The sequence below is a fragment of the Mytilus galloprovincialis genome, chromosome 10, assembly GCF_965363235.1.
Source record: "Mytilus galloprovincialis chromosome 10, xbMytGall1.hap1.1, whole genome shotgun sequence".
Taxonomy (NCBI): domain Eukaryota; kingdom Metazoa; phylum Mollusca; class Bivalvia; order Mytilida; family Mytilidae; genus Mytilus; species Mytilus galloprovincialis.
The window spans coordinates 13,548,592-13,561,603 of record NC_134847.1 but is presented as its reverse complement, the minus strand read 5'-3'; the positions used below and the strand labels follow the sequence as shown (position 1 = coordinate 13,561,603).

The 13,012-nt window shown below is 32.1% G+C and overlaps 1 protein-coding gene across 5 annotated transcripts in view; it reads left to right on the top strand.

Annotated features, from left to right (window-relative positions):
- LOC143049884 (serine/threonine-protein phosphatase 6 regulatory subunit 3-like) overlaps positions 1-13,012 on the top strand; it is a 51,326-nt gene that overhangs the window by 5,009 nt on the left and 33,305 nt on the right. For all 5 annotated transcript variants that reach the window (XM_076223649.1, XM_076223648.1, XM_076223645.1 and 2 more), the window contains exons 4-8: positions 438-524; positions 1,248-1,434; positions 3,159-3,296; positions 4,285-4,350; positions 12,562-12,656. In XM_076223649.1, the coding sequence (XP_076079764.1) occupies positions 438-524; positions 1,248-1,434; positions 3,159-3,296; positions 4,285-4,350; positions 12,562-12,656 (573 nt within the window). The remainder of the gene's footprint in view (positions 1-437; positions 525-1,247; positions 1,435-3,158; positions 3,297-4,284; positions 4,351-12,561; positions 12,657-13,012) is intronic.

Here is a 13,012-nt window from a genome sequence, read left to right as displayed (position 1 = left end):
AGCCGACCAAAGTTCAGATTTATAAGTGTATTTCCATCAAATGTTGTTGTTCATGGAACAGCCCTTTGCATGGACTCTCTGACTTTGCATGTTGATGTAATGCAATTTAAGTTTGAAAATGTTTTGAAATTATCACTCTTAAGAGGGTACAGATCAGCTGAAGGAGTAAGTTCTTTAAAATCAGCTAAGTATTTTAATCACACACTATTAAAAATTAAGGAGAACTCAAGCTTTTCAACGATCAAAATCAGTGTTTGTCAAACTGCTATAAAGCTTAACCAAATTATTTCTAGATTTTTTTTGTTTTTTTTTGTAAACCGGTCAAAGTTAAATTTTTGTTAAAACTTAAAATTAAACAGCCAAAATCTATTTATGTAAAAGTGTTAGGTACCCTCTTTATGAAATTTTTTAACATAAAACATCCAATCTACTTTCAGTATTATAACACCAGAAAACATGGACTGTATGGTCAAAATGATAACTGTAGAGCCAGAGGATGAGGAAGATGAGAAATGTAAATACAGGTAAGTAGATTGGTAATTAGAAATGTAAAATACTAAATACAGGTGAGTAGATTGGTAATAAGAAATGTAACTACAGGTGAAGAGATGGGTGAGAAATTATATACAGGTTAAAAATCACTCTTAGTTTAGAGTTTTGATGATGGCAAATCATTTTATGCACTCAAAAAACACAAGAAGCAAAGAAACATCACTTTTATGGCCCTTTTTCATCTGAAAGTGAGGCTTTCAACAGGAAGCTAAAAAAAAAAAATGTTCCTCACTTAGTTTAGATTGCAATCACTTGTCACAGTGATTCAATATCAACTCTTATGAAAGCAAGACTGACATTTAATAGGGTTTTACTGACACCACTTGTGTATACTGTAAGGACATTAGATATTAGTTTATAATGAGTTGAGACATGATTGTCAGTGAGAAAACTTTCCAACAAAATTAAAATGACTAACTGTCATAAATATAGATCACCTTCAAGCCATCAGTTAGCAAATTTCTAATGTATAGTCAGACATAATAGGATCCAACAGTGGCTACTATATGCATATTTATGAAATCAACTGCATCTGAGAACTGGTATTGGTGTCACATATGCAAGACAAGGGAATTCACACACACATAAACCTATACACATTGGATAAGCTCTGAATAATATGATTTTCCAGCTTGCTTTATGAATTATTTGTTCCATGTGACACTTGTGCTGAATTTGTATTTTCTTTCCAACAGATTTCCAAATACAGCATGTGAACTGTTGACCTCTGACGTCCAACAGATTACAGATGCTTTGGCCGGAACAGAAGAATTAGTCATCAAACTGTATAGCTTTTTAGAGGGAGAGAAACCTCTCAACCCATTGTTAGCTAGCTTCTTTAGTAAAGTAATGGGATTACTAATTACCAGGAAAAGTGAAATGGTAAGATTTTCTCTCGGGGCTATTTCAGCAAAAAAATGTACAGGGGTGTGGAAATGCTATGCCCGACTCGCCCGACTCGTACATTTGAACAACCGGACAAGTAATTATTTTTGTCTTGGTTGCCCGTGGACAAGTAAAAAAATATGCAAGACAAAGTTCAAATCCAACAAAAACATAAAATTAATTTCAAAACGTATAAAGATGTTTAATTTATGTAAAAGAAACCAATGTTCAGCAAGTAAAAACATTAATGTTCATGAAGATAAATATTACATGATACCGGAAATAGATCGACTACCAAAATAAATAAAAATAAGTATGCAAACCCGAGTCGCGTAACATTGCATTGGCTTTGTCCATTGACCCGGGATCGTCGATTAGGTTTTATCCATCATTTACCGGAAGTGTCATTTCTTTAAATTTTGTATCGAGATTCTTCAGATTGATAATACTTAATAAAAAGTTGGGCAAGCAAGACAAAAAGAATCATGAGTCGAGTAGAAAACCTTAAATGCAAATGGAGGACACAGAGTATTTAAAAAAAAAACGGAAGCGAGAATTTCAGGCATCGTGGATATCAGATTGCCCCTGGCTATCTATGGAAATTCAGAAAATAAATTAAGTTGTTGTCTTATTCATAGATGAAAGGTCAACATTATTTGTTGTCAAAGTGGAAAATAAAAGGGACGCTTTAAGTGCCCATCAAGACAATAATAAATAATCAAGAAAAAAACAAGTGTGTCAGTTGAGAGAAACACCACAAACTCAATAGTTTATCTATTATTTAGTTTACATTTCTTCAATCACTGTCCTCAAATTTAGTATATATGTACCTACTGGCTACAATTTTATTCAAAAACTGCTGCAAAATTGTCCTTTACCATGTTTACATGTCATTTCATTGGTTGTTTTGCTGTTAGGTTTCTGTCCCATTGATGTCAACCCATTTCCTACTTTCCTAATTTTTTACACATATAAACAAATAGATTTCATTTGTTTGTGATACACAACAGTGCTAAGTAAGAATCATATGTTAGCTAACAAGAAATACTTCAATATTTATTGGTATCATCAGGGCAAGTAAATTTTTTTCCGGACAAGTAAAATTTTAGGTTTCACTTGCCCGGGGACAAGTGCTCACAACAAATATTTCCACACCCCTGATGTAGAGAAGGCAAGGGGGAAGGCACTTTTTATTACTAATACATGGGTGAAGGGTATCAGACCAACTTTTCACACTATGTTGCACTGAGATTCTCATTTACATATGTCTAGGTAGAGCGTGCTGATTTAAACTTCCTCCCAACCCCAGTGCACTTTCAGGAAAGGAAATGCAGAATACAATCTATGCTGTCTACATGAAGAATGAGACTGAACCCATTGCAATAATGAAAGACTTTGTAAAAATTTCTAATTCAATCTGGGTTAAGCTTTTTTTTTCAAAAAGATGATATATGTTTTATCATATTTAATCTTACATGATGATTGTTAATATGAAGAACTGCATTTATCATGTTTATGGTCTTTCAAGATTACCATGATCACCTTAATACAAGTTTAAGAGTCAATTTAAAAAAAATATAGTTTTCCAGATAATTAAACACTAATAAGCTAATAGTTATGGCCTTATACACATAGAACTTGGGTCTATCCTATGATTCAAGAATGTTTTCAAAATTTGCAGACCTTTGGAATAACTTCTGAAGAAGTTTCTTTTTTTCCAGATTTTTGAATTTTTAAAGTCACGAGAAGATTTTATAGGACAACTTCTTCACCACATTGGTACATCAGCAATAATGGACTTGTTATTACGGTTGTTGACTTGTATAGAGTGGATAGAGCTTAAAAGAGCTGTTGTCGAGGTAGGCTATGATTGTCATTTATGGATAATATAATCGAATTGTTTAATTTGTATGAAACAAAAATGGTTGGACTTGATTAAGGAGTCTAGCTGTAGTGAATATTTAAGACATGACATAAAAAATTGACTTTGTAATAAAAAGCAAAATAAGAAAAATACCAAACTCCCAAGAAAAATTGTTTTGTAGAACACAGTGAACTTGTTAATTTGGACAATCTTCTGTATGGAACTTACTTTGTATATTATATGTATAACACAGCATCAGTATTTATGGCATGTTTTAATCTTTAAAATGTAAGCAACTTTTTTATGCCCCACCTACGATAGTAGAGGGGCATTATGTTTTCTGGTCTGTGCGTCCGTTCGTCCGTCTGTCCGTTCGTCCGTCTGTCCCGCTTCAGGTTAAAGTTTTTGGTCAAGGTAGTTTTTGATGAAGTTGAAGTCCAATCGACTTCAAACTTGGTACACATGTTCCCTATGATATGATCTTTCTAATTTTAATGCCAAATTAGAGATATTACTCCAATTTCACGGTCCAATGAACATAGAAAATGATAGTGCGAGTGGGGCATTCGTGTACTGAGGACACATTCTTGTTTTATCTACATGGTGTTCATTTTTTGTTGTTGATACTTGGGATTTTTGTTTTACCAACTGAGTATTAAATTATTGTCAATGTCTGTTACATAAGTGTGGGGATAACTTTGCATAACATGGCGTGCTATAACTTGATCTGATTTTGTGATCGCAACTTTTAAGTTAAACCAAGATAATGATCATCATAGGTTTTTGCATCGGAATTTTAACAAGAGGAAAAATATCGAATTTGTAAAATGATGCATTTGAGTGGTTAAAAGAAAAATTGTGACTTGTTACTTGTATCTTATATGTAACATAATGTTACTCTTGTACTCACTTGTAGATATTTAACTCTAATTGATTGCCATTAATCATTGGTAAATTATTTGATATGATATGTTATTTTTCAGTGGTTAAATGAGAAACAGATAGTAGAACGACTGGTTGACTGCCTTGTAGCTGGAGAAGATGAGGAGGTACAAAAAAATCGGGATTTTTTAAATTAGAAAAATTTACTCTAGAATTAGATATAACTTTTTAGTTTTAAGTATTTCCTGAGGACTTATTGATGTTGATGTGAAGAGAAAAATAAATTGTGGGTACTTGATTTCATAGAAAGAAAGGAGATGATATGATTACCAATGAGGCATATTCACCAGAGCCAAAATTTATTTTGTTGACAGTGATTTTCCAACCCTCATTTTGGGGCCGAATTTCGGCCCCATTCCCAAAGAGAAATCTGCTCTTTTTTCCCCAATTTTCAGCTCTAAAATTCCCAATCGTATATGGACATCGTCGAGAGATTTTGTTATTGTCGTATCTCCGTATCGTGTATTATTTTGTTGACAAATCTCTGAGCGTTCGGGGTATTTCGGGAGTTATCATTATCGTTCACTTAAGACGATGATTGGTTTGCAATCTTTTTTGGATTGCATTGCAATCTACGATATTCTGGTCACGTTTGCGCTTGAAACATCCGAATGAATAATTCAATGACAAAGCAAAAAAATGAGACATAATGTAAACAAAATGAACGTAGATCATGTCTCATAATTCCAAATATTAGACAAAGAAGCTAAAGGCGGCGGACGGTAGTAAATGCCGGAAGCTGGAAGCTTTTGGATTCAAAAAGTCGTTTCTACTTCCTTCTGATGAAACAAGTGAAAGAAGGAAAAGACCGACTCTCAGATACAGAACTGGAACAACTAGTTGACATGTTTAAAAATAAACATGAATGAAAACTTGGAATTTAAATAAAACTAAAAAATAAATGCTTCAGATTTCAAATGTGTCTTTTTAGAATTTCTATAGATTCTCATCATTATAAATAGAATCAGAAGGGATAGGTTGAATTTTACCTTTCAAGAGTAAAGTTACAAAGCTTGAGTGCATGCAAATGTGTCCTCAGACACATTCAACTTTTATTTTTAATCCTTTTCCTTAAAAAGATAGCTTATTTTGTAGGCAATTCATGCAGTTAATCCTTCACAGAATGCAGGATTTTGCACCTAATTTTCAAAATTTTCATGGGGGGCATGCCCCCAAACCCCCCTAGCGAGGCGCACACGTCTTATGCCGTGTGCCCGCCGTCGTAAAGACCAATCATATTTTTCCCAAACCATAATTTTTTTCCCAATTGCATGGGCCCCAGGACCCTTCCCCTAAACACCAGGAAAATCACTGGTTGAAATTCTTAAATCAAACAAAAATTTTTATATAACCATGAAATCCTCATTTAAGTTAATTTCTTAAGGATAGGTGAGGTTTTGGAATTTGTGTCAAATGTTCGGACTCCTTGGTGTTTTTCCATACAATACAATGTAAAATATTTTGCCCCATAACACTCATTTATTTTTTCATATAAGACTTAATAGCTCATGAAAGGCATTTACCAAAATTTTAGAAGATTTTTAATTTTCTTTCTTCTGTTTTGAGACCTAATAATGCCAATGCAAACATAAGGTAAAAGTCAGTCAGCCTTTTCCCGCCATATTTTAAATCTCAAATATCTCGAAAAGGAGGTCTATGACATATCAATATTTTTAACTTATTTTTATACGACCGCAAAATTTGAAAAATTTTTCGTCGTATATTGCTATCACGTTGGCGTCGTCGTCGTCGTCGTCGTCGTCCGAATACTTTTAGTTTTCGCACTCTAACTTTAGTAAAAGTGAATGGAAATCTATGAAATTTTAACACAAGGTTTATGACCACAAAAGGAAGGTTGGTATTGATTTTGGGAGTTTTGGTCCCAACATTTTAGGAATTAGGGGCCAAAAAGGGCCCAAATAAGCATTTTCTTGGTTCTCGCACTATAACTTTAGTTTAAGTTTATAGAAATCTATGAAATTTTGACACAAGGTTTATGACCACAAAAGAACGGTTGGGATTGATTTTGGGAGTTTTGGTTTCAACAGTTTAGGAATTAGGGACCAAAAAAGGGCCCAAATAAGCATTATTCTTGGTTTTCGCACAATAACTTTAGTTTAAGTAAATAGAAATCAATGAAATTTAAACACAATGTTAAAGGAGACGTGACAAAATTTTTTTTTTTTTTTTTTTTTTTAATTAATTAATAAATATTGGTCAAATAACATATTATAATACCTTTTTCTTGTCAAAACCTCATTTAACGGACTTTTAATGGTCAAAGAATCCAGCGCTTGTCGTAATCTTTGATTTTTAATGAGATACCGGTCACGTGATCGTGATGACGTCAGTGGATACAATCTGAGAAAATGTCTAAAAAAGGACGAAGTCGATCATATTCCTGTATAATTAAACAATGGACGGTGTTGACAGCAGTTTTCAAGGCAATTATTAAACTTTAGATATTCAACCGTATCAGTTTGAGCCGTTACTTGTTGAAAATAATCAAGTAGAAGATATAAATTCGTCATCCGACATTGACGATCTTTCAAGCATATATCGGCATTGCTTGAAAGATCAATAATTAATTTCACCAAAAATAAAGAGATATTTCTTAGAAATGTTTACGTTTAACAGGTAATTGAATTACATTTAATAATACAAAAAGACAGGTCATAAATAATGTAGGACAAAAAGTCACAGCCAAAAAGTCACGGACAAAAATTCACAGGACAAAAAGTCACAATTTATTTTCGAAATTATTTTTCATATAACAAGAAAAAATAATTTTAAAAAATACAAAATTCTTGATCTATTATATATTAAGTAACTTTGTTACTAAAATTTATTCAAAATAGATATCAATAATGATCAAATAATTGTTATAAAAACAACATGTCAAAGTGGTTTGGTATCTATAAATGGCTTCACTGTGGCATGAATTATATCCTTTGCATGATTTAAATTTAATTTTTTTTTTATTAATCAAGCTTCATGAAAAATTTCCTAAACTCGAAAATGAATAAATGTAATAAAATAAAATATTTCAAGATCACTCTCTTAAAATTTAAAAACAATTCTCAACAATCGTCATAAATTACCTATCACCTTACAGAGTGTTGGGTGTAAAATTTAGTAAAATTTGAATTACTAAAGCTGCCCCAAATAAATGTGTAATAAGTATTACATAACGGGGGGGGGGGTATTATAAGTAAGATTTAAAGATTTAAAACAGTAATATATATTCATATGTCTTTTTCTCCTCCGTAATAATCCCATTGAAAATGTTCTATGAGTACTGGCTTATTTTTTGTGATATTATTTCCGTGTGGTATATCCTCAGTCTATAAATTGTTTTGTATTTTGTGACTTCTCTTCAACTTCGACAAAGTTTGGCATAGGGGCCTTATATGTAAAATGAAAGCTTATGGTATTGACGGAAACTTATTGAAGTGGTTTCAGGATTATCTACACGACAGAAAACAGAGAGTAGTAATGCATAACAGAAAGAATTAAAAAAACGATAGGCCAATATGTAAAATTGAAACGTTTCATTTGTACGGTCCAAGGAAATTGAATATCATCTAACGCAATTGAGATGTTCCCCTTCATTCTTAAACAATGATCTATTTAGAGCTAATATTATAAATTTATAAATGATCCTTCTTGTCACTGTGAGTCAGATATTGATGGTGTCTACCATTACTTCTTTGTTTGTCCAAAATACACACTATGTAGAAAAACCTTATTCAATAATCTCAACTGGCTATCCGAAAACATTGTTTTAGATACAAAACTATTAATTTGCAGACACATGGAACTTTCGAATGAACAAAGTATTCAAATTTTCAAACATGTTCAAAATTTCATAAAATGGTCAAACACATTTTTTATGCCTTGATAAAGGTTATTGTTACTGGCACGGAACATCATTGTCATCATATTCAGTACACACGTCACCGTCACAGAATCATATGACTTTTCAAACTTTCTTTTTCTCTTTTTTACATATGAAAGCTAGTATTATTCTATAAACTGTTTTCCTTATATGCATGTCCATTATATCATACTATTATTGTAATTTTATATTGTATTATGGAGAAGACTTCATAAGTATGATTTACTTGTGTCTAATCCTTTTTGCTTTAATTCAGCAAGTAAAATATGTTTTAACTAACTCAGTCTATACTATACATTATCTACTACTCCCAGGGGTGTATCAATTGGATTTATCTGCATTATTTAAGTTAAAACTATGTTATTCATCTCCATGTCTTATGCAATATAAAGACTTGCATACATTCACTAGCCAAAATATTTGTTTCTCATTCAAGTCACCTTTTGCATATAATTTTTCACCACGATAACCTTGCATCAATGGTCTGTCATTTTAAAAGCATCACTTGATATCTCTTCACAATTTATTTTTTATTAAGAAATAAAATGATTTTTAATAAACAAATAGAATAGGTAAGTACTAATAACTTATTGCAATACACCTTTCATACCTGCCTAATTTTTATTATAAAACTCAGAAGGAAATTTATGTACCCACTACAGGTTATGTATTAGTTATGGGGACTGACAGGCTTTTTTTTTTTTTTTTTATTAATTTTTTACTTTAGAAGCATTTCTTCTTAATTCTCTATTTATTTTGCTTATCTAATATTATTATAGATACTCCATTCTTTACTAAGTAAATTCACAAACACATTATTTTGTATCCGCCCCCTTTTTTAAGCTGCACTGTCAGTCCTCTTTTCTCTATTCTGTAAACCCCCATATCCGTCAGTAAGGTATTGCCTATTGTTTATTCAAACAGGTTAAAAGATATGCATTACGTAACTTATATCTGTAACCATTGCTCTAGTATATTTTCCAACCTCACCTGTGCACCCAGCAGGTGATCATGTACAGATTCGACGCATGTTACGCAATAGTGCCTATTGCCGATGTCATATATATATCACCACCCGGGGGCAAGACACCTGTAGCTTTCAACTTCAAAGGTAACCCAGCACTACAGAGAAAGTGTGCCGCATACCTGTAACTTCTGATCGATGTTGATGACTTAATTTATTATGTCCAATTTCAGTGTACACACCTGCACACGTGAACAGGTAGTGAGGTACACGCAGGTACACAATACCAATTTTAAACATTGAGATATATTTGGCTATAAAATTATACACAAATATGACTAAACTATTAAAAAAATTATTAATAAGGGACGCAAAAAATATTTGCGAAGAAAAAGATTTTTTTCTTCCTCAGCCATTCTCCGCTTCTCACAAGCTCCCCGCTTAGGTGGGGCTCAGCTGTTGTTGGTTGTGTCAATGGAATGTCAGGTACCGCATTTGGACGAAGTTTTGGCTTCATGGTAGGACATCCCTCGAGATTCTTCATAACTTCTGGCTCACGATCGTAACATGCATTTGTAAAGTGGGCGGAACAAAGTCTATATGACTAGTGCTTGGTAGGAAGTCCTATCTCTTCCTGGGACTAGTCTGCGGGTTACTCAGAAAACGGATTTTTTTTTAATCAAATTGTCCTTATGCCTATTGTTGCATCTACTGGCAGAACACAGAACCATTTTTAATCACTGTCATGGGTTTTGTTGGAAGATATTCGAATATGAAATTGCGCTTATTATGCCTTTACACCCGTCAGTCAAATATGATTGATGTAACCACTGACGTCACAGCCTCGTTCTGAGTGACTTCCGGGATTGAAATATGCATAATTAGTATGTCGACAGATCGATACATTTAAATTTATTTTTTATCCATTTAAACGATAATTATATTGTTATCGATGTTTTTTGGGGGTAATTATGTATAAATAAATATTTATTTATTTAAAAAAAAAAAAAAAAAAATCATGTCACATCTCCTTTAATGACTACAAAAGGAAGGTTGGTATTGATTTTGGGTGTTTAGGTCCCAACAGTTTAGGAATTAGGGGCCAAAAAGGGACCCAAATAAGCATTTTTCTTGGTTTTCGCACCATAACGTTAGTATAAGTAAATAGAAATCTATGAAATTTAAACACAAGGTTTATGACCATAAAAGGAAGGTTGGTATTGATTTTGGGAGTTTTGGTCCCAACAGAATAAGGGGCCCAAAGGGTCCAAAATTAAACTTTGTTTGATTTCATCAAAATTGAATAATTGGGGTTCTTTGATATGCCGAATCTAACTGTCATGACTGTGTATGTAGATTCTTAACTTTTGGTCCCGTTTTCAAATTGGTCTACATTAAGGTCCAAAGGGTCCAAAATTAAACTTAGTTTGATTTTGACAAAAAATGAATCAGTTAGGTTCTTTGATATGCTGAATCTAAAAATGTACTTAGATTCTTGATTATTGGCCCAGTTTTCAAGTTGGTCCAAATCGGGGTCCAAAATTAAACTTTGTTTGATTTCATCAAAAATTGAATAAATGGGGTTCTTTGATATACCAAATCTAACTGTGTATGTAGATTCTTCATTTTTGGTCCTGTTTTCAAATTGATCTACACTAAAGTCCAAAGGGTCCAAAATTAAACTTAGTCTGATTTTAACAAAAATTGAAATCTTGGGGTTCTTTGATATGCTGAATCCAAAAATGTACTTAGATTTTTTATTATGGGCCCAGTTTTCAAGTTGGTCCAAATCAGGATCTAAAATTATTATATTAAGTATTGTGCAATAGCAAGTCTTTTCAATTGCACAGTATTGCGCAATGGCAAGAAATATCTAATTGCACAATATTGTGAAATAGCAAATTTTTTTTTAATTAGAGTTATCTTTCTTTGTCCAGAATAGTAAGCAAGAAATATCTAATTGCAAAATATTGTGCAATAGCAAGATTTTTTTTTAATTGGAGTTATCTTTCTTTGTCCAGAATCAACTTAAATCTTTGTTATATACAATATACAATGTATATTCACTTTTTACTACCAACTGATAAATTAAAATAATCTTTACCATTCAGTGATAACAAGCAGTTTTTTTACATCTTAATATTTTATGATGTATTTAAATGAGTAGTTATTGTTGCAAACTCCATTAGAAATTTTAATTGAGATTAGTTTTGGAATAAGGGAAAGGGGGATGTGATTAAAAAAATTGGGTTCAATTTTTCTCATTTGAAATTTCATAAATAAAAAAGAAAATTTCTTCAAACATATTTTTGAGAGGATTAATATTCAACAGCATAGTGAATTGCTCTAAGAGAAAACAAAAATTTTAAGTTCATTAGAACACATTCATTCTGTGTCAGAAACCTATGCTGTGTCAACTATTTAATCACAATCCAAATTTAGAGCTGAATCCAGCTTGAATGTTGTGTCCATACTTGCCCCAACCGTTCAGGGTTCAACCTCTGCGGTCGTATAAAGCTACGCCCTGCGGAGCATCTGGTTATCCTTAGTTGATGCTCTTCCAGCTTAAAGTATCAATTTTAACTTCTTAATTTATTAATTTTCACCTAACCTCACCTAAGTACATCCTTAAAATATTAGGGAATCCACAGTATTTGAGATTTTATAAACAAGCAAATATTTTTTCCTATAAAATTTGCATTGATTCACAGATATAAATAAGTAGATCTGGTAATATTGTGAATTGTCAATGGGACTACTATCTACTAATGACATTGAGTTAAGCAACTATTGATCACCATTACTACCTTCGACAATGAGCATAACCTAGTCTGTATAGTAAGGTATAAAAGGCTGTCATGAAAAAATGTGAAACAATTCAAGATGGAAAACTGAAATGTCAGAAAATGCTGAAATCATAAAACAGACAATCAAATATTGCAGACAACAACCAACAACATCAAATGGATTGCATGCACATAACAAATGTGGATAGGTTTACATATTATGAGGGTTTGGATGGGGTTAAATGATTAAAGAATAATGCCCTTAAAGAATTAAGATGAGGGAATAATAGGCAAAAAAAAATGAAAATTATAGAAAAAAGGGGTTAATTTTTTGAAGATTGGAGAAAAAAGGGGTTTATTTTTTGAAGATTAGAGAAAAAAGGGGTGAAAATTAAATGTTTATAGAATAACAGACCCCCCCTATCCAGACCCTCATATTATATTCCAGTCTTAAATGTGCTCCTTGATACAAGTATTTATTACGGTTTCAAGTGTGAAGTAAATTGGTTTATCCTAATTTAACTCCCAAAATTATATGTGCTAGCAAAATATAATTTCAACAAGCATTTGACATGCATATTCTTGTAAATTTTATTCCTGTCCTGTTTACTGTATCAGTGTTCTATGCTATAACATTTTCAATACAACTGGTTCTTTTTACTATTTACAGGTACATTGTAACAGTGCACAATCATTATGTGATATTGTGAGATTAGGTCGTGAGCAACTGAATCAAGAAAATCCACTCCTGTCAACAGTAGAACAGTAAGTGTATAAAACAGAAAAAAATTGGACTGGTGTTTTCAGTCTTGTTCCATTTAAATATTCCTGATATCCTTTTAAAGCACTTTGAATATGGTGTAACTTTTGAAAAATGGAAAAAAATAGTAACTGATTACACAAGGTCTGTACTGATATAATTAAGTTGCAAATCAAGTAGTAGCAAAATTGTTTGTGTAGATGTTTTTGAAGAAAAGACAGAAGTCAATTTTAAATAAGGTTGCTTCTGATTTTTTCCAAATTACCAAGCTGCTTATTTATAGTATGAGAAAAAGTAGAGAGGTAGTTACACTTCAGTGAAAAATGAACAAAAAACACCAATAGTAATTATTATTTCTGTA